Source organism: Pseudorasbora parva, chromosome 20, assembly GCF_024679245.1.
Source record: "Pseudorasbora parva isolate DD20220531a chromosome 20, ASM2467924v1, whole genome shotgun sequence".
In the NCBI taxonomy this organism is placed as follows: Eukaryota; Metazoa; Chordata; class Actinopteri; order Cypriniformes; family Gobionidae; genus Pseudorasbora; species Pseudorasbora parva.
The window spans coordinates 5,195,629-5,211,324 of record NC_090191.1 but is presented as its reverse complement, the minus strand read 5'-3'; the positions used below and the strand labels follow the sequence as shown (position 1 = coordinate 5,211,324).

General features: G+C 38.7%; 1 protein-coding gene across 1 annotated transcript in view; it reads left to right on the top strand.

Annotated features, from left to right (window-relative positions):
- LOC137049024 (uncharacterized) overlaps positions 1-15,696 on the top strand; it is a 50,572-nt gene that overhangs the window by 2,767 nt on the left and 32,109 nt on the right. Inside the window, exons 2-4 of the mRNA XM_067427420.1 lie at positions 11,844-12,011; positions 12,115-12,282; positions 13,103-13,276. Coding sequence (XP_067283521.1) covers positions 11,844-12,011; positions 12,115-12,282; positions 13,103-13,276 — 510 coding nt within the window. The remainder of the gene's footprint in view (positions 1-11,843; positions 12,012-12,114; positions 12,283-13,102; positions 13,277-15,696) is intronic.

Below are 15,696 nucleotides of genomic sequence, written 5' to 3'. Positions count from 1 at the left end.
CACGCATCAGAATGCGCGGCCATCAGGGCCGGGCTGAGGCTGGGACCCGGGCGTGGCAGGGGGGCTCGACAGCGCCCCCTAAAGTGGGGTCTGAAAACGGGGTCTATAAATAAAACACACTTGCACGTACATATATGAAACTCGGTACACATATAGAGCTCATCGGGCCGAACAACTTTCGTGCTCTAAGTTATGTGTCAGCCCAACAGGAAGTGAGTTATTATGGGTTGTTCGGAAAACGCATGCTGTGGAATTTGCGATACTCCTCCTAGACGATTCACCCGATCAGCACCAAACTCGGTCAGCATGAAGTCAAGACACTGAGGATGCTAAATTGCAAGCAACTTTTTGATATCTCAAACGGTTTGGCCGTGGCGAAGAGATGAATTTATAGCGAGAAAAAGGAAACAGGAAGTGTGTTATAACTTTTGCATACATTAATTCATTTTGATGAAACTTCAGCTGTGTGTTCGTTGTAAGAGGACGATCACATGGATATGACTTTTGTGAGTCAAAGTTATAGCGCCACCAACTGGCAGCAGGAAGTGTCACTTATGTCCAAAGTGGGGGGTTAGTTTTATCTGCAGTCACCAAACTCGGTATATATATTGTACTTTTCGAGCCGGACAACTTTCTAATTTACAGTCATTAGCTCTGACCAACAGGAAGTCAGATAATTTGGTTGGAAGATAACACAAAGTGGAAAGCGAGCTCTGAGTTTTTACCTTCTCCTCAAAAGCGATTCATTCAATCTCCTCCAAACTCGGACAACATGAAGTAAATATACAGAAGATGCTAAAATGCGAACGGTTATTGGATATCTCAAACGGTTTTCCCTTAGTAAAAGCCTAAAAAAGACCAAATTGGGACACAAGTAATGGTTCATAAATAAGGCTATACTCCCACCTGCTGGTTATTCTTTATATCACACTGGGTTTTTTTCTGTTTTTTTTTTCTGTTTTTTCAACACTTATGCTCTCCCTTAAATGACCAGTAGAGGGCAATATTGTATAAGTTTTCAAGCAAAAAACCTTGCCTCTGTGTGTGTGTGTGTGTGAATGGTTTTCTAGCCTGGTGGGGACTTCAACCTGAATGCACACAGACTCATGGGGACATGTGTCATTGATTTCTACAGTGTGTGTGTGTGTGTGGGGGGGGGGGGGGGGGGGATTGTGGATGGGGGATGGTAAATGGGCTTAACTGATAAGAGTTGCCTGCAGCATACTTCAGCATTACTACTGTGTGTGTGTGTGTGTGTGTGTGTGTGTGTGTGTGTGTGTGTGTGTGTGTGTGTGTGTGTGTGTGTGTGTGTGTGTGTGTGTGTGTGTGTGTGTGTTCTTTTTTCTAGCCTGGTGGGGACTTCAACCTGAATGCACACAGACTCATTGGGACACGTGTCACTGGTTTCTACAGTGTGTGTGTGTGTGTGTGTGTGTGTGTGTGTGTGTGTGTGTGTGTGTGTGTGTGAGAGAGCCACTCTTCTGTCTAAAAAGATTACCTCTCAATGCTGTGCTTTGGCCTGCAGTAAAGGATTAAACATATTATTCTGGGTTTGAATAAAAAAATTCATGTATAAAACCAGTTTATTTGTTGGGCATTGACAATATTGTTTTATATAATTAGTTAAATAATTGTGTTAATACAAATAATTATTAATAAAAAAATATAAATATAAAAAAAAATTACTAAAAAAAGAAAAAAACACATTTAATTGTCTTTAATCTTCTCATTTTTACAACTTTTTTTCCCTTTTCTTTTTAATGCCTTTTGTTTAAGGACAAACATGAGAACCAATGAGCTACCGGCATATAGAATAACCAGAAGGTGGAAGTGTAGCCTTATTTAGTAACCAGGTTGGATATGTCCTAGGGAACACTGTTTTGAAGATAAAACTATTGTTGTTATTGCAAAACAGTGTTTTCAGACAGTGAAATAAAAACAATGTTCTCTCACTGTTTAGATTTTGTGTCTGTCATTCCCCCCCTTCCCCCCCCCTTCTCTCTCAGGATCACTCTGTGTGTGTGTGTGTGTGTGTGTGTGTGTGTGTGTGTGTGTGTGTGGAGGGGGTCTCTCTCACTCTGTGTATGTCGCCTTGTTTCTTGTTTTTCATAATTTAACCCTTTCATATCATAGGCTATCAGCAATATCTATCACTTTATTGTGAAAAATAAGTTTTAAAAATGTATTATATATATATATAACACTGGTCTTCTGAACTTACAATATTTTGAGCTGCAAAAAATACATTTGCACATAATTGAAAGTGATATCCTAATACTTTTAATTGTTTTCTATAACATGGGCTTTAAAGAAGGTCATGTGGTGTGTTTGCAAAGATCACGTATGACACCTCTTTAAACTAATTATTTATTGATTAAAATTCAAATGGATAAAAAAATATAATTTCACATGATCTTATAAAAGTGGCTGTTTATAATAAACTTCTATAAATTTTATGCACGCATATTACTCTTACCTGACACTGATATTAAAATCATTGTTGCGGTCTCTGTGATTTGGCTTAATTTATTTTTAAGAGAAGTGTAAGGATAATACAACTTCAGCATTTGGACAGTATTCTGCACTCATTTTGAAATTGACATTAGACATCATCTGACATAAAATTAATGAATAAAATGTAATTGATCTCATAGATGTGAGTGTTGTGGTTCCTGGTCATAGCAGCACCAGTTGCTGCAGTTAATGAGGTGAATTCAAATGACTTTGACATAGTCCCTTTATTTATTTTTTCCCATATTAAATGCCTATTGCCTGCTGTGCACAGTTAAGCTGATGCCACCGGGGTGGCGGTGCCCCCGGCTTGGGCCCGTCATCGCTGCTCGCAGCTTTAATTATTATTCTGCTTCTTCTTCCGCCATAGGAGTCTCTGGCAGCCCATAGAACCGTATGGTAAAAAGTTGTGAAATTTGGCACACTCATAGAGGCCAGTCTGAGCTGTCACTATAGCAAATTTGGTGCCTCTAACTCAATCCCTCTAGCGCCACCACCTGTCCAAAGTTTCACTCATATTTATGCTTATAACTTTTGACCCCTAAGGGCTAGAAACAAAATTCTTTTTTCATCGGATTCCTTGGCTCAAGCCGATTCGATTTCACCCTATGATGTCATTTTCCGGTATGCAAATTTTCCCGCCATTTTGAATTTTCTGAAAAACCTACTTTTTCGAACTCCTCCTAGGCCGTTGCTCCGATTTTCACGAAAATTGAAACAGATCATCTTCAGAGCATGTTGACAAAAAGTTATGGAATTCAAGTTGATTCGTCCAATCGTTTTCAATAAACGCACAAACAAATTTTACGTGGAGGTTGCAAAAACACACTAAAGGCTATATCTCCGCAACGCTTTATCGTATTCAAACCAACCTTGGTACATGTCATCACAAGCATGACTTGAAGCAACATGCAGCGTTTCGGCGCAGCGCCACCTACCTGTCCGGAGATACGAAAAATGCCTATTTTGGCTTATAACTTCTGAACCGTTTATCCAAAAATCATAAAATTGGTCTCATTAGATTCAGGGCGTCATGCCGAGTCGACTGATATCCAATTTTACCATGTCGGCCATTTTGGATGTCGGCCATTTTGAATTATGTGCAAAAATGCTGTATTTTATGAACGCATGAACAGATTGTTATGAAACTTGGTATGGGTCATCACCACGATGCCCTGAAGTAGCCTGAGAAGTTTCGAAACAGCGCCACCTAGTGGAGAATTTTTTTTTTCAAACGCTTATAACTTTGGGTGTGGTTGACATATTTTGATGGGAGTGTGTTTTTTGGTCTCCTGAATCCTTGCCGACTCCAACGATACCAGACTTGCCAGGTTTCGGCATATGGTTTGCGCAGAGTTGTAATTTAGTGCTTAAAAAACATTTGCTGATATCTTCGAAACCGCTAGTCCGATCGAGACGAAACCAGCCTCAGAAGTTCGGAAACATAGGTCGATAGCTATACGCTAATGCCCAAATCTCAAAATATTGATAGTAAGGGGTAGTAAAATCCAATCAAAGTCAGGTGTCAGTCCTTTTTTACGTGTTTTTTCATATAAATGTCTATAACTCCAAAACAAAATGAAATATTTTCACCAAACTTGACACACATATGTATGGGCTCACTACGAGGACACATAAAAAAATTGGTGGGATTGTGCCTCTTGGTGGCGCTATAATAAAACAAAACATGAAATTCCCATTGACTTCAATGCAGTATTACGGTTTAAAATGCTAATGCTATAATTTAAGAATGCACTAGTGTATCATTACAAAACTCGGTATGTGTCTTCCGCTCTATGTCCCGAAGATATTCAAAAAGTTTCGGGGCAGCGCCACCTTGTGGTCAAAAGTTGTAATAAAATGTACAAAAATGCTAATAACTTTTGATTAAATTAGCCTATTGTAATGAGACTGGTCATAATACATTCATTGGCTCATGCCGAGAAGATAGATACCAATTTTGCCATATTTTGCAAACATATCTGTGCTCCATCTTGTTATTTGTTAAAAATCTACTTTTTCAAACTCATCCTAGACCGTTTGTCCGATTTTCACCAAAATTGATCCGTATCGTCTTCAGACCATGCTGACAAATACTTATGGATTTCGGATTGATAGACAAAACAGTTTTCATATACCACTGCAACAGAGTTGAGCCATGATGCAAAAATTACTCTTGAGGCTGTATCTCTGCAATGCTTTGACATATTGACACCAAACTTTGCATGTGTCATTGTCATCTCAATCTGACTAAACCACATCAGTTTCGTAACAGTGACACCTATTGGTCGAAAGTGATAAACCATTAAACCATTATTATTGACTGTATTTAAAATTTGACTGCTATTTTGCCTAAAATCAACTTAATAGGTCCTTAATGGCTCATTGTTGCAGTTGGCTTGAGACTTCCAGCCATGCTGGCATGTCTTGTCTTCTTCTTTGCGCTTGGCCCCGATAATGGCTGCTTGCAGCTATATTTATTATTCTGCTTCTTCTTCCGCCATAGGAGTCTCTGGCAGCCCATAGAACCGTATGGTAAAAAGTTGTGAAATTTGGCACACTCATAGAGGCCAGTCTGAGCTGTCACTATAGCAAATTTGGTGCCTCTAACTCAATCTCTCTAGCGCCACCACCTGTCCAAAGTTTCACTCATATTTATGCTTATAACTTTTGACCCCTAAGGGCTAGAAACAAAATTCTTTTTTCATCGGATTCCTTGGCTCAAGCCGATTCGATTTCACCCTATGATGTCATTTTCCGGTATGCAAATTTTCCCGCCATTTTGAATTTTCTGAAAAACCTACTTTTTCAAACTCCTCCTAGGCCGTTGCTCCGATTTTCACGAAAATTGAAACAGATCATCTTCAGAGCATGTTGACAAAAAGTTATGGAATTCAAGTTGATTCGTCCAATCGTTTTCAATAAACGCACAAACAAATTTTACGTGGAGGTTGCAAAAACACACTAAAGGCTATATCTCCGCAACGCTTTATCGTATTCAAACCAACTTTGGTACATGTCATCACAAGCATGACTTGAAGCAACATGCAGCGTTTCGGCGCAGCGCCACCTACCTGTCCGGAGATACGAAAAATGCCTATTTTGGCTTATAACTTCTGAACCGTTTATCCAAAAATCATAAAATTGGTCTCATTAGATTCAGGGCGTCATGCCGAGTCGACTGATATCCAATTTTACCATGTCGGCCATTTTGGATGTCGGCCATTTTGAATTATGTGCAAAAATGCTGTATTTTATGAACGCATGAACAGATTGTTATGAAACTTGGTATGGGTCATCACCACGATGCCCTGAAGTAGCCTGAGAAGTTTCGAAACAGCGCCACCTAGTGGAGAATTTTTTTTTTCAAACGCTTATAACTTTGGGTGTGGTTGACATATTTTGATGGGAGTGTGTTTTTTGGTCTCCTGAATCCTTGCCGACTCCAACGATACCAGACTTGCCAGGTTTCGGCATATGGTTTGCGCAGAGTTGTAATTTAGTGCTTAAAAAACATTTGCTGATATCTTCGAAACCGCTAGTCCGATCGAGACGAAACCAGCCTCAGAAGTTCGGAAACATAGGTCGATAGCTATACGCTAATGCCCAAATCTCAAAATATTGATAGTAAGGGGTAGTAAAATCCAATCAAAGTCAGGTGTCAGTCATTTTTTACGTGTTTTTTCATATAAATGTCTATAACTCCAAAACAAAATGAAATATTTTCACCAAACTTGACACACATATGTATGGGCTCACTACGAGGACACATAAAAAAATTGGTGGGATTGTGCCTCTTGGTGGCGCTATAATAAAACAAAACATGAAATTCCCATTGACTTCAATGCAGTATTACGGTTTAAAATGCTAATGCTATAATTTAAGAATGCACTAGTGTATCGTTACAAAACTCGGTATGTGTCTTCCGCTCTATGTCCCGAAGATATTCAAAAAGTTTCGAGGCAGCGCCACCTTGTGGTCAAAAGTTGTAATAAAATGTACAAAAATGCTAATAACTTTTGATTAAATTAGCCTATTGTAATGAGACTGGTCATAATACATTCATTGGCTCATGCCGAGAAGATAGATACCAATTTTGCCATATTTTGCAAACATATCTGTGCTCCATCTTGTTATTTGTTAAAAATCTACTTTTTCAAATTCATCCTAGACCGTTTGTCCGATTTTCACCAAAATTGATCCGTATCGTCTTCAGACCATGCTGACAAATACTTATGGATTTCGGATTGATAGACAAAACAGTTTTCATATACCACTGCAACAGAGTTGAGCCATGATGCAAAAATTACTCTTGAGGCTGTATCTCTGCAATGCTTTGACATATTGACACCAAACTTTGCATGTGTCATTGTCATCTCAATCTGACTAAACCACATCAGTTTCGTAACAGTGACACCTATTGGTCGAAAGTGATAAACCATTAAACCATTATTATTGACTGTATTTAAAATTTGACTGCTATTTTGCCTAAAATCAACTTAATAGGTCCTTAATGGCTCATTGTTGCAGTTGGCTTGAGACTTCCAGCCATGCTGGCATGTCTTGTCTTCTTCTTTGCGCTTGGCCCCGATAATGGCTGCTTGCAGCTATATTTAGGGGCCAAGCACCGAAGGTGCGGAGGCACCTATTGAAATTGTTAGTGTTCCTATTATTATTCTGCTTCTTCTTTTTCCGCCATAGGAGTCTCTGGCAGCCCATAGAACCGTATGGTAAAAAGTTGTGAAATTTGGCACACTCATAGAGGCCAGTCTGAGCTGTCACTATAGCAAATTTGGTGCCTCTAACTCAATCCCTCTAGCGCCACCACCTGTCCAAAGTTTCACTCATATTTATGCTTATAACTTTTGACCCCTAAGGGCTAGAAACAAAATTCTTTTTTCATCGGATTCCTTGGCTCAAGCCGATTCGATTTCACCCTATGATGTCATTTTCCGGTATGCAAATTTTCCCGCCATTTTGAATTTTCTGAAAAACCTACTTTTTCGAACTCCTCCTAGGCCGTTGCTCCGATTTTCACGAAAATTGAAACAGATCATCTTCAGAGCATGTTGACAAAAAGTTATGGAATTCAAGTTGATTCGTCCAATCGTTTTCAATAAACGCACAAACAAATTTTACGTGGAGGTTGCAAAAACACACTAAAGGCTATATCTCCGCAACGCTTTATCGTATTCAAACCAACCTTGGTACATGTCATCACAAGCATGACTTGAAGCAACATGCAGCGTTTCGGCGCAGCGCCACCTACCTGTCCGGAGATACGAAAAATGCCTATTTTGGCTTATAACTTCTGAACCGTTTATCCAAAAATCATAAAATTGGTCTCATTAGATTCAGGGCGTCATGCCGAGTCGACTGATATCCAATTTTACCATGTCGGCCATTTTGGATGTCGGCCATTTTGAATTATGTGCAAAAATGCTGTATTTTATGAACGCATGAACAGATTGTTATGAAACTTGGTATGGGTCATCACCACGATGCCCTGAAGTAGCCTGAGAAGTTTCGAAACAGCGCCACCTAGTGGAGAATTTTTTTTTTCAAACGCTTATAACTTTGGGTGTGGTTGACATATTTTGATGGGAGTGTGTTTTTTGGTCTCCTGAATCCTTGCCGACTCCAACGATACCAGACTTGCCAGGTTTCGGCATATGGTTTGCGCAGAGTTGTAATTTAGTGCTTAAAAAACATTTGCTGATATCTTCGAAACCGCTAGTCCGATCGAGACGAAACCAGCCTCAGAAGTTCGGAAACATAGGTCGATAGCTATACGCTAATGCCCAAATCTCAAAATATTGATAGTAAGGGGTAGTAAAATCCAATCAAAGTCAGGTGTCAGTCATTTTTTACGTGTTTTTTCATATAAATGTCTATAACTCCAAAACAAAATGAAATATTTTCACCAAACTTGACACACATATGTATGGGCTCACTACGAGGACACATAAAAAAATTGGTGGGATTGTGCCTCTTGGTGGCGCTATAATAAAACAAAACATGAAATTCCCATTGACTTCAATGCAGTATTACGGTTTAAAATGCTAATGCTATAATTTAAGAATGCACTAGTGTATCATTACAAAACTCGGTATGTGTCTTCCGCTCTATGTCCCGAAGATATTCAAAAAGTTTCGGGGCAGCGCCACCTTGTGGTCAAAAGTTGTAATAAAATGTACAAAAATGCTAATAACTTTTGATTAAATTAGCCTATTGTAATGAGACTGGTCATAATACATTCATTGGCTCATGCCGAGAAGATAGATACCAATTTTGCCATATTTTGCAAACATATCTGTGCTCCATCTTGTTATTTGTTAAAAATCTACTTTTTCAAACTCATCCTAGACCGTTTGTCCGATTTTCACCAAAATTGATCCGTATCGTCTTCAGACCATGCTGACAAATAGTTATGGATTTCGGATTGATAGACAAAACAGTTTTCATATACCACTGCAACAGAGTTGAGCCATGATGCAAAAATGACTCTTGAGGCTGTATCTCTGCAATGCTTTGACATAGACACCAAACTTTGCATGTGTCATTGTCATCTCAATCTGACTAAACCACATCAGTTTCGTAACAGTGACACCTATTGGTCGAAAGTGATAAACCATTAAACCATTATTATTGACTGTATTTAAAATTTGACTGCTATTTTGCCTAAAATCAACTTAATAGGTCCTTAATGGCTCATTGTTGCAGTTGGCTTGAGACTTCCAGCCATGCTGGCATGTCTTGTCTTCTTCTTTGCGCTTGGCCCCGATAATGGCTGCTTGCAGCTATATTTATTATTCTGCTTCTTCTTCTTCTTCTTCTTCTTCCGCCATAGGAGTCTCTGGCAGCCCATAGAACCGTATGGTAAAAAGTTGTGAAATTTGGCACACTCATAGAGGCCAGTCTGAGCTGTCACTATAGCAAATTTGGTGCCTCTAACTCAATCCCTCTAGCGCCACCACCTGTCCAAAGTTTCACTCATATTTATGCTTATAACTTTTGACCCCTAAGGGCTAGAAACAAAATTCTTTTTTCATCGGATTCCTTGGCTCAAGCCGATTCGATTTCACCCTATGATGTCATTTTCCGGTATGCAAATTTTCCCGCCATTTTGAATTTTCTGAAAAACCTACTTTTTCGAACTCCTCCTAGGCCGTTGCTCCGATTTTCACGAAAATTGAAACAGATCATCTTCAGAGCATGTTGACAAAAAGTTATGGAATTCAAGTTGATTCGTCCAATCGTTTTCAATAAACGCACAAACAAATTTTACGTGGAGGTTGCAAAAACACACTAAAGGCTATATCTCCGCAACGCTTTATCGTATTCAAACCAACCTTGGTACATGTCATCACAAGCATGACTTGAAGCAACATGCAGCGTTTCGGCGCAGCGCCACCTACCTGTCCGGAGATACGAAAAATGCCTATTTTGGCTTATAACTTCTGAACCGTTTATCCAAAAATCATAAAATTGGTCTCATTAGATTCAGGGCGTCATGCCGAGTCGACTGATATCCAATTTTACCATGTCGGCCATTTTGGATGTCGGCCATTTTGAATTATGTGCAAAAATGCTGTATTTTATGAACGCATGAACAGATTGTTATGAAACTTGGTATGGGTCATCACCACGATGCCCTGAAGTAGCCTGAGAAGTTTCGAAACAGCGCCACCTAGTGGAGAATTTTTTTTTTCAAACGCTTATAACTTTGGGTGTGGTTGACATATTTTGATGGGAGTGTGTTTTTTGGTCTCCTGAATCCTTGCCGACTCCAACGATACCAGACTTGCCAGGTTTCGGCATATGGTTTGCGCAGAGTTGTAATTTAGTGCTTAAAAAACATTTGCTGATATCTTCGAAACCGCTAGTCCGATCGAGACGAAACCAGCCTCAGAAGTTCGGAAACATAGGTCGATAGCTATACGCTAATGCCCAAATCTCAAAATATTGATAGTAAGGGGTAGTAAAATCCAATCAAAGTCAGGTGTCAGTCATTTTTTACGTGTTTTTTCATATAAATGTCTATAACTCCAAAACAAAATGAAATATTTTCACCAAACTTGACACACATATGTATGGGCTCACTACGAGGACACATAAAAAAATTGGTGGGATTGTGCCTCTTGGTGGCGCTATAATAAAACAAAACATGAAATTCCCATTGACTTCAATGCAGTATTACGGTTTAAAATGCTAATGCTATAATTTAAGAATGCACTAGTGTATCGTTACAAAACTCGGTATGTGTCTTCCGCTCTATGTCCCGAAGATATTCAAAAAGTTTCGGGGCAGCGCCACCTTGTGGTCAAAAGTTGTAATAAAATGTACAAAAATGCTAATAACTTTTGATTAAATTAGCCTATTGTAATGAGACTGGTCATAATACATTCATTGGCTCATGCCGAGAAGATAGATACCAATTTTGCCATATTTTGCAAACATATCTGTGCTCCATCTTGTTATTTGTTAAAAATCTACTTTTTCAAACTCATCCTAGACCGTTTGTCCGATTTTCACCAAAATTGATCCGTATCGTCTTCAGACCATGCTGACAAATAGTTATGGATTTCGGATTGATAGACAAAACAGTTTTCATATACCACTGCAACAGAGTTGAGCCATGATGCAAAAATTACTCTTGAGGCTGTATCTCTGCAATGCTTTGACATATTGACACCAAACTTTGCATGTGTCATTGTCATCTCAATCTGACTAAACCACATCAGTTTCGTAACAGTGACACCTATTGGTCGAAAGTGATAAACCATTAAACCATTATTATTGACTGTATTTAAAATTTGACTGCTATTTTGCCTAAAATCAACTTAATAGGTCCTTAATGGCTCATTGTTGCAGTTGGCTTGAGACTTCCAGCCATGCTGGCATGTCTTGTCTTCTTCTTTGCGCTTGGCCCCGATAATGGCTGCTTGCAGCTATATTTTTATTTAGTTTTAAAAATGTAATCAACATTTTCATAAGTACTAGATGTGTTGGGCTATTTAACATGTCATTTTAATTATATTTTGCTGAAATTAACAAAATGACTCGAAAAAAGATTTGTTCATTTTGCTGAACGAGACTGCTGAACGAGACTCATTTTGCTGGTTTGGAAGACTTGGATTATCCATTTTACAACACATGTAGGCATGCAATAGTTTGCTAAATTGCTGCTAGTTTGATAGCTTCCTACAGAACATAAAGATCTGCCTCTTTTTGTTTTCTTTATTGCTGCAATAAAAAATGAAATGGTTTAACTTCTGCTTTTGCGCAGGCCCCATATTATAAACCCTACGTTTGTTTTGTTCTCTACACAGGCTATGTGGATGTAATCTCACTGCTCAGTCCTGTGAAAGTTTGTTTACAGCTCTACAATCCTCAAACTCTGTCCTGAGAGAGCTGGACCTGAGTAACAATGACCTACAGGATTTAGGAGTGAAGCTTCTGTCTGATGAACTGAGGAGCTGTAAGCTGGAGATACTAAGGTTTGAGTTTCAAATACTTTCAATGTTTTTCCCCATTAAGTTAATTACTGAAAATCACTCTGTTGAATTTATTCAGTATGCGATTATTGTTTTTCTTGTTCAGATTGTCCATATGTAATCTCACTGCTCAGTGTTGTGAGAGTTTGTCATCAGTTTTACAATCCTCAAACTCTGTCCTGCGAGAGCTGGACCTGAGTAACAATGACCTGCAGGATTCTGGAGTGAAGATTCTTTTTGATGGACTGAAGAGCTGGAATATAAAGATACTGAGGTAATTATTTCTCCTTTTTTGGCAGTGTCTGTAAAGTTGCTGCTTCTCAACTGCACTAAGATTGGCCATACTTGACTAATATGGAATTAGATTTGTGCCAAATGTTTTGAATGTAACTTTTCAATAAACTGATACAAATATGAATTAAACACTAAGGAAAAAACTCTGAAACTGGACAAATAAATCTGTGCCATTCTGGCTCAAATACCTTATATGGGCGGGGCAAGCAGCAAATTATTCTCATTGGCTAGTACGTTTTTGATTGACAACTTCTTGACCTGGAAGTGAGGATTTCAGTGTATTGTTTACAATTGTGAGAATCTGCAAGTAGCTTCCTATTTTATTTTAGTAACAAAGTTTGACATTCGGTTTTTAAATGTTTGAGTTATATTCTTTCTTTCACTAAGATTTCAGCGGAAGTTTTGCACCACTGTTGTCTGTGTGGGATCAAATCCATTATTTACTTTTCATTTAAGTGCAAGATATAATGTGAAATGTTTTGAAGGGGAATATTTATTTCTTCCGGATAATGATAATTGACCACAAACAGATATTTTATGAAATGACAGTGAGATCAATTAAAAATGGCACTTCAAGTTTTGACCCCTGGTGTTTACTGAGAATGTAGAAATACTTTGTTCCTGTTCGTAAGTATATTTCTACTTTACTGGAGTATACATGTTTCTGTTAACTGTTAACACTTTTTGTTACTTTTGAGACTAAAAATACAGAAAATAACAGCTACCACCCAAATGACTGTGTTAGTGATGTCTGACAGCCAAACTAATGTGATGTGGACTGTTGCTGTGTGTATTTGTAGGTTGTCTGGCTGTATGGTGACAGAGGAAGGCTGTGGTTATGTGTCTTCAGCTCTGAGGTCAAACCCCTCACACCTGAGAGAACTGGATCTGAGCTACAATCACCCAGGAGATTCAGGAGTAAAGATGCTCTTTGATACACTCAACCACCCAAACTGCAGGCTGGAAAAACTCAAGTATGTTGAGCAGGAAGAGTGTTTTATAAGTTCTACTATGTTGTAGTGCACTTCCATAACTCACTGAAAATGAATAAACATTTATGCAGTATATAATAATAATAATAATAATACTATAAATAAATAAATGAGAAAAGGACACAGCTGTAAAAGAGCACAGTAAAAGTGTCAGTGTTAAATTAATAACAATAATAATAAACTTTATTTTATAAAGCGCCTTTAAAGGCAACTTCTCAAAGCGCTGTACAAAAAACACCATTGACAGGGCTCAATCCGAGGGGCGGGATAAACCATTGTCTTTCAAACTCCCTCTGCACGCGATAGGAAAGTGCTACATCCAACCAGAGTAACGAAGGTGAAGCAGAGCTAATAGATGAAACATTCGCCGTATCCGGTCGGCAAAACTCAGAACACATCTTCCCTTTTTAAGAATGTCTTCAATACCGTTCTTTGTTCTTTTCTCAGAGAAAAGCTTAACTCCAAGTCTTCTAGAGTCGCGGTCAAAGCTGATTCGAAAGACCGCCGTTCGCCATTTTCTGTGTTTACTAGAAGCACGCAAGTGCAACTCAGCCGTCATTATGTTGAGCCCCGCCCACCGACTCTATACACAATGTGATTGGCCCGACCAGAGATTGAGATTTGCTAAACGATACTCCCGGCAGATTAGATTCGCTGCCGGTAGGGTGCGTCTAGATTTCTAGGCTAGTGCACTATGACACTATGAATGAAACATTTTTTTATGAAAAAAAAAAATAGGACTGTCAATTGATTCAAATATTTAATCGTGATTAATCGCACGATTGTCATGAGTTGCCTCACAATTAATCAAAACTTAATAGCACATTTTTATCAGTTGTAAATTGATCTTAAATAAATATGTTTCAAGTTTTTAATACTCTAATCAACATGGGTATAGACAAATATGCATGCTTTATGCAAATGTCCGTTTATTATTAACAGGTAACTAAACCCTTAGCCAACTTTTTTTAGTTAATGATCTGCAAGACTGGGGTTTTATTAATGCTCTTTATTGATTTGAGTTAATGTTTTGACATTTGGGTATAAAGTGTTTTAATTCTATAATATATGGTGTAAAAATATCTTAGTGCTGCCTTCTTAAGGTTGAACGGTGGCTACTGCAGTCAAATTTTCCTATTGGACATTGTGGTGCATTGTGACGTATGATGGTACTTCCAACGCCTCACTATCCACGCCCCTGGCATGAGCTAACCACATAGTATACACCACGCCATAAGAAATGTTTTCCCGTGATCACATGATGACAACGGCTTCACTCCAGTATGGGCGGCATGTTACATGAAGTAGAAACATTATGAATGAAACTTACTCGTCACTGGCTTTACACATCCTAATGAAGAAAATACAGATAAATAATGCAGTTGTAAGTACACGTTAAGCTTTTCTTGTGATATTTTTGCCCCTCGTCATGTCTACAGATAATTTTCAGACGCTTTCAGACAAACCCTCACACGCAAATGGTTGCCGTGGTAACGAACAACAATACAGTAACGTGCTGGCATATATAGTCTAACTTTTATTTGAGGAAATCTGTTTATAATAGGCTATTAGGTTTGAACTTATTGGTCCTGAGCTTTTTTAGTGGCATTCAGTATAAGGATTTGACTGTTCAGTGTTCATAGATTAGTTAGTGATCTCATTCTCTCTTGCGCTGCTTCTCTAGCATGAATGAATGAATGAATGAATGAATGAATGAATGAATGAATGAATGAATGAATGAATGAGCATCGTCGACATCGGGAGTTAACACAGTTTGAGCCTGCGGCTCGATTGATAAGGCTCTGTGTCTACAGACATTTCACCCTCCTCCACTTCAGGTGAAGGTGGGGGAGAAAAGTCCTCTACTTTAGATGACTGCTCTTTTGCAAAGCTATTGGCGTCACTCCAGTTACTATCCATCTTTGCGAGTCAGACAGCTGTCAAAGGTGCCCTAGAATAAGTTGAAACAATATGTTAAATTGTTCTCTGATATCTACATAGAGGCTTTGTGGCTTATTTAAGGGCAAACATTGTCTAGATACAGTTTTACAGGTCCATTTACAACCCTAGAAATTGTCCCTAGGATGTAATGCTCTGTTTTTGCCTTATTTGGAAGGGTCATGAATATTAATGCTGAGCTCTGCTCTGATTGGCTTATTTGAGCAGCTCACACAGTTGTTCAGCGAAGCGGCTCGTGAGTCCAGACAGAACACAGACCGACTGAATGACACTTTAAAGGTCCCGTTCTTCGCAATTCCATCTTTCAAACTTTAGTTAGTGTGTAATGTTGCTGTTAGAGCATAAATAATACCTGTACAATTATAAAGCTCAAAGTTCAATGCCAAGCGAGATATTTTATTTAACAGAAGTTCCCTTTCAAAGCCTACAGTGAACGGCCGGTT